Source organism: Nanorana parkeri, unplaced genomic scaffold (assembly GCF_000935625.1).
Source record: "Nanorana parkeri isolate BGI_ZX_2015 unplaced genomic scaffold, ASM93562v1 scaffold2751, whole genome shotgun sequence".
In the NCBI taxonomy this organism is placed as follows: Eukaryota; Metazoa; Chordata; class Amphibia; order Anura; family Dicroglossidae; genus Nanorana; species Nanorana parkeri.
The window spans coordinates 66,805-71,330 of record NW_017309019.1 but is presented as its reverse complement, the minus strand read 5'-3'; the positions used below and the strand labels follow the sequence as shown (position 1 = coordinate 71,330).

At 49.0% G+C, this 4,526-nt stretch overlaps 1 protein-coding gene across 1 annotated transcript in view; it reads left to right on the top strand.

Annotated features, from left to right (window-relative positions):
- CLPB (ClpB homolog, mitochondrial AAA ATPase chaperonin) overlaps positions 1–4,526 on the top strand; it is a 74,138-nt gene that overhangs the window by 9,904 nt on the left and 59,708 nt on the right. The window contains exon 4 of the mRNA XM_018574124.1: positions 661–764. Within this exon, the coding sequence (XP_018429626.1) occupies positions 661–764 (104 nt within the window). The remainder of the gene's footprint in view (positions 1–660; positions 765–4,526) is intronic.

Genomic DNA, 4,526 nt, shown 5'->3' with positions numbered 1-4,526 from the left:
CCCCCAGGTCATTCCAGGATGGCGGCCCGTCCCTCCCTCTGCTCAGACTCAGCTCCCGGACCACCTCTGCCCTGTAATGTTCAGTAACTGGTCCTATAGAATAACGGTCTTGTTCAGGTTGTCATTCGGAGGGGCAGTCTCCTGGCGAAGTGTCTGTGTATCCGGCATTTTAGGAAACTTAAAGTGGAACTGCGGGCAAAATAAAAAATTGTTTATAAACAATGTTACTTTGTATCTCTCTATCTCCCTCTGATCAATGTTTATAAACAATGTTACTTTGTATCTCTCTATCTCCCTCTGATACTTGCTAAGAGGGAGATAGAGAGATAAAATGTTTTAGAAATGTTGGTTCACCTTTGACAGCAGCAGCTTCTGTATTTACACAGCAAATACCGGCTGTCATTGCCAGCAAGTGGAGGGGGGAGTAGAGGCAGAAGGACAGGATGTACTATACATGCCTTGTGTACTTCAATGAAGTTTCTTTAGACCAGTGTGATCTATCCCATGCCCACAGCTGGTTACAACACATTGGGGGGGATTTATCAAAATCTGGAGCAGCTGTGCAGGGCAACCAATCCGCTTCTCTCTTCAGTTTGTTCCCTTCTCTGTATATAACACATAAATGTTTTTGTGGCTCACTTTTCTTTTATTTGCACACAGCATCGTCCGGTCCTTGCTGCAAGCTGGCGCAGATCCAAACCTCGGAGATGAGTTTTCCAACGTCTATGAGACAGCCAAGGAGAAGAATATGCATTCACTGGAAGGTACGGAGTGTTTTTAATTCTAATATGTAACATAATGTGGTTAGATCACAGGACCCACAGCAGACCGTTTTTTTGACATTCTGAATCATGCCCCCCCCCCACAAAAAGTGCCCACACCATAAAAATAAGATAATGAAATAAGCTTTATTTAAAATGAAAGATATTACACAATAAACTTAATGTCCCTGGAATGAAACCCACCACCCCCTAATGCCATACCACCCGTCCCGCATAAGTTAATGCATTGACAGGGAACTCGTATTTAGCCCTGAATTGATGAATTACTAGGTGTTAAAGTGGGCACTGTGCACATTTATCAGGCGCAGCCATTAAATTCCATGAGGATTTGAGCGACAAGCAACACAATACTCGGGTGTGATCGGGCACCATTGAAAATATTGAGATTCTTCATGCTGAGCGTCGTCCTTCTTCAGGAGGCATGCGGTAAAGAAGTGTCACTGCTCTATGGACCCTCTGTGTCACCAGTGGTAGGTGGGAGCTTACCCCGAGGTGTAGAATGCCAAGTCTTCCATCAGGAAGTTTTGGGGATAATAGTATGACTTTCCCTGGATCTCAAACCCACTGCCTGGTGACAGCTGACAGACCAGTAAAATATCAGTAAATCAGGCAAGAGTGTACACTGGCTGGGAGTCGAACAGACCGCTTTTAGGCTGAAGCAAATGAGGAGCCAGGGTCAGGGCACGCAGTTTTCATGCATAAGCAAATAAAAAGCCAGGGTCAAGCCAGGATGCATTCAGGCAAAAGCAAATTTAAAGCAGGGGCTAGGGAAGGTGGGGTGTTAAGGCAGAAGCAAATGAGAAGTGGAAGTCAGGGCAGTTAGCAGGCAGAAGCAAATGGGAAGCAGGCATAAGGGAAGGCTGCGTTTGAGCAGAAGCAAATAAGAAGTGGTCAGGGCTGGCGGCAGTCAGAAGGAAATAAGAAGCTGGGGTCAGGGCCGGCGGCAGTCAGAAGAAAATGAGAATCGGGTCAGGGCCGGCGGCAGTCAGAAGCAGAGGAGAAGATGGGGTAAGGACAGGCTGAGTCTTGTCACGTACAAAAGCTCAAGGCTGGAGGAAGAGAAACGTCACACATTTTGCTAAAGAACTGACACTGTATTGTATTTGCAACCTGGAGAGCATCCCAGTCCATTTTAAGGAGAAGGCCACCTGTGGGGTTGGTTGGTTGAAGGACCATCAGCTACTTACAGGAAGTGACCGGGAGCCAATACCTAGAAATCATTGGACCCTGTACTTCCTACATGACGGGGACACCCTCTGCACTTCCCAAACCACCCCCCTTGTAACCCAGGCTTGTAACGAGCTGCCAGTGCCACCACCTCGTTGATGTCAATTAGAAGGGCTTCCTACTGACTCCATGTTGCCTGGTCCTGTATAGGAGTACGGTCCGTGCCGCCCTATCAGTGGCCTTTGTCAATGAATATTTCCCAGGTGACAGGTCTTCTTTAGACGGTGCTTTTATGGTCAGCCTGACCCTTCCTATGCTGGCTGACAGCCATTGACGTCTCCGAAGTCCTCCCAGTAACTTCAGACGTGCGCATTGCTCCATCTTGCGACTCGCTGCACAGCTCAGAGAGCGAGGCGCGGACGCACGCGGCAGCAGAGCGATATTTCATCTCCCTGTCAGGGTTACTTTGTCTCTTTGTAAATATAACGCCGAAGAAACACAAAGCGGTTATTATTATGTAAATGTGCGTCTGCCTTTTTTTTCTCTATGTTATGTTTGTTTATTTCAGCGCCGAATAATCTCATTGTTGTCATGTGGGGCGGGCGTCAACCTTCATCACAGAGCCGCCGTTTATTTTTCAATTCCGGCTGGAGGTATTTTTTAGCCGCCGCGTCTCCGGCTTAATGAGCGCTCCGCTTCTCGGCGCGCGACAATAACAATGTCTGCTGATTCATCGCCTTTTACTACTTTGCCCGTCACGGACCTTGCAGTATGCAGACTCTGCAGGCATTGGTCGATGTCGGCTTACTCACTGCACACTGCCAGCTTCTCACGATGTTCATTAGAAGTCAGATAGCGGCCGGCTCACTCCCTGGCTGGAGGACGCCATCCATTGGGTGGAGTGTCGCTCTCACTTATCACTATATAACATTGAGGAAGCGTCTCCCCTCTGGTGCTCCTGCTTTTGCAAGGAGCCAAGAGGAACTTTGATCCTCAGTCCCTCCTACTGCCAGCCTACAGTCACCTCCCTCCATCCGACGTTCACCTGTGACTGTTGTCTGGGTTTCGGGAGTACACGGAGCTTCCTGTACCTTCACCCTCAGCGTTCAGAACATACACTATATTGCCAAAAGTATTGGCCCCTCCCCCTCCAAATCATGTGATTCAGGTGTTCCAATCCCCTCCATGGCCCCCGGTGTATAGGATGAGGCCCCTCGGCATGCAGACGCTTCTACAGACATTGGTGAGAGAACGGGTCGCTCTCAGGAGCTCGGTGACTACAAGCGTGGTACCGTGATAGGTTGTCACCTGCGCAATAAGTACGTCTGAACCCTACGGACTAAGACTGGGATGCCATTAAAGTTCATGTGCGTGTAAAGGCGTCCCAATACTTTTAGCAATATAGTGTATATGATGCAAGAACATGGGGGATAGTCCCGCTGTACTGGTTCCCCCAGCTCACACTCTACAAATGTTTCTGGCGCTGCTGGCAATGCCCCCACTGATGTGGTCCACGTTGATAGGCTGACATCCTGTAGCCCTCTGCTCCTAGAGTCTATCCCGTCTTCACCTTCTTCCTTAGCTCTGTTGGGTTCCTCTGCCCTCTCAGCTGATATCTTGACTACACTCATGGAAGACTATGGCCCAAGTCACCCAGTTATTTGCTGATTTTGGGAGCAGAGGCCACAAGTGCGCTCCTTACCTTCTACTCCCACATCTTCTTTATCTGATCTACACATGTCCTTGTCTTCTGAGCCGTCGGCCATTCATATTTTGAGTTGCTCCAGTTTAAGACAAGCTGGCCTCTGAGGAGTCTCGGTCTTCTGCCATTCCTCTCAAATGAGAAGAGAGGTTTGTGTCTTATTGATGTGATTTGTGTGCACCACTCTGAAACCGTTTGAATGAGAACTCCCTGTGGATTCAGCAGTGCCTTGCCTTATCAAATCAATTATCAAAGCCAGTGGAGGGTGCACCTGTCTTGAAGGACCCAATGGTTGGACGCCCTCTCTAGAGCTCTGTTCCCGGTGGCAGGCCCTGCTCTTCACCCAATCTTGACTGTGACCTTGCTTTTACCAAAACTTGGCTTTGGTTGGTCATAGAAGGTTTAGAGTCAATGGCTGTAGCTTTGCGCTACAGTTGTGACTGGCTGCTTGAGGTTTCCATCTTCTGCATTCATCTCCTGTCTGCACACCTGTGGAGGACACTTTGGACTGCAGAACGTATAGGAAGCATCTGAGTGACATGACCTTCTGGGTTCATCGTCTCTGAAGATCTACTATGGACACCATCTCTCTCTCTTGGCGGCTCGCTCTCTCTCTCTCTCTTTCTTCTGCATTCATCTCCTGTCTGCACACCTGTGGAGGACACTTTGGACTGCAGAACGTATAGGAAGCATCTGAGTGACATGACCTTCTGGGTTCATCGTCTCTGAAGATCTACTATGGACACCATCTCTCTCTCTTGGCGGCTCGCTCTCTCTCTCTCTCTGCGGCTCTCTCTCTCTCTCTCTCTTGGCGGCTCTCTCTCTCTCTCTTGGCGGCTCTCTCTCTCTCTCTTGGCGGCTCTCTCTCTCTCTCT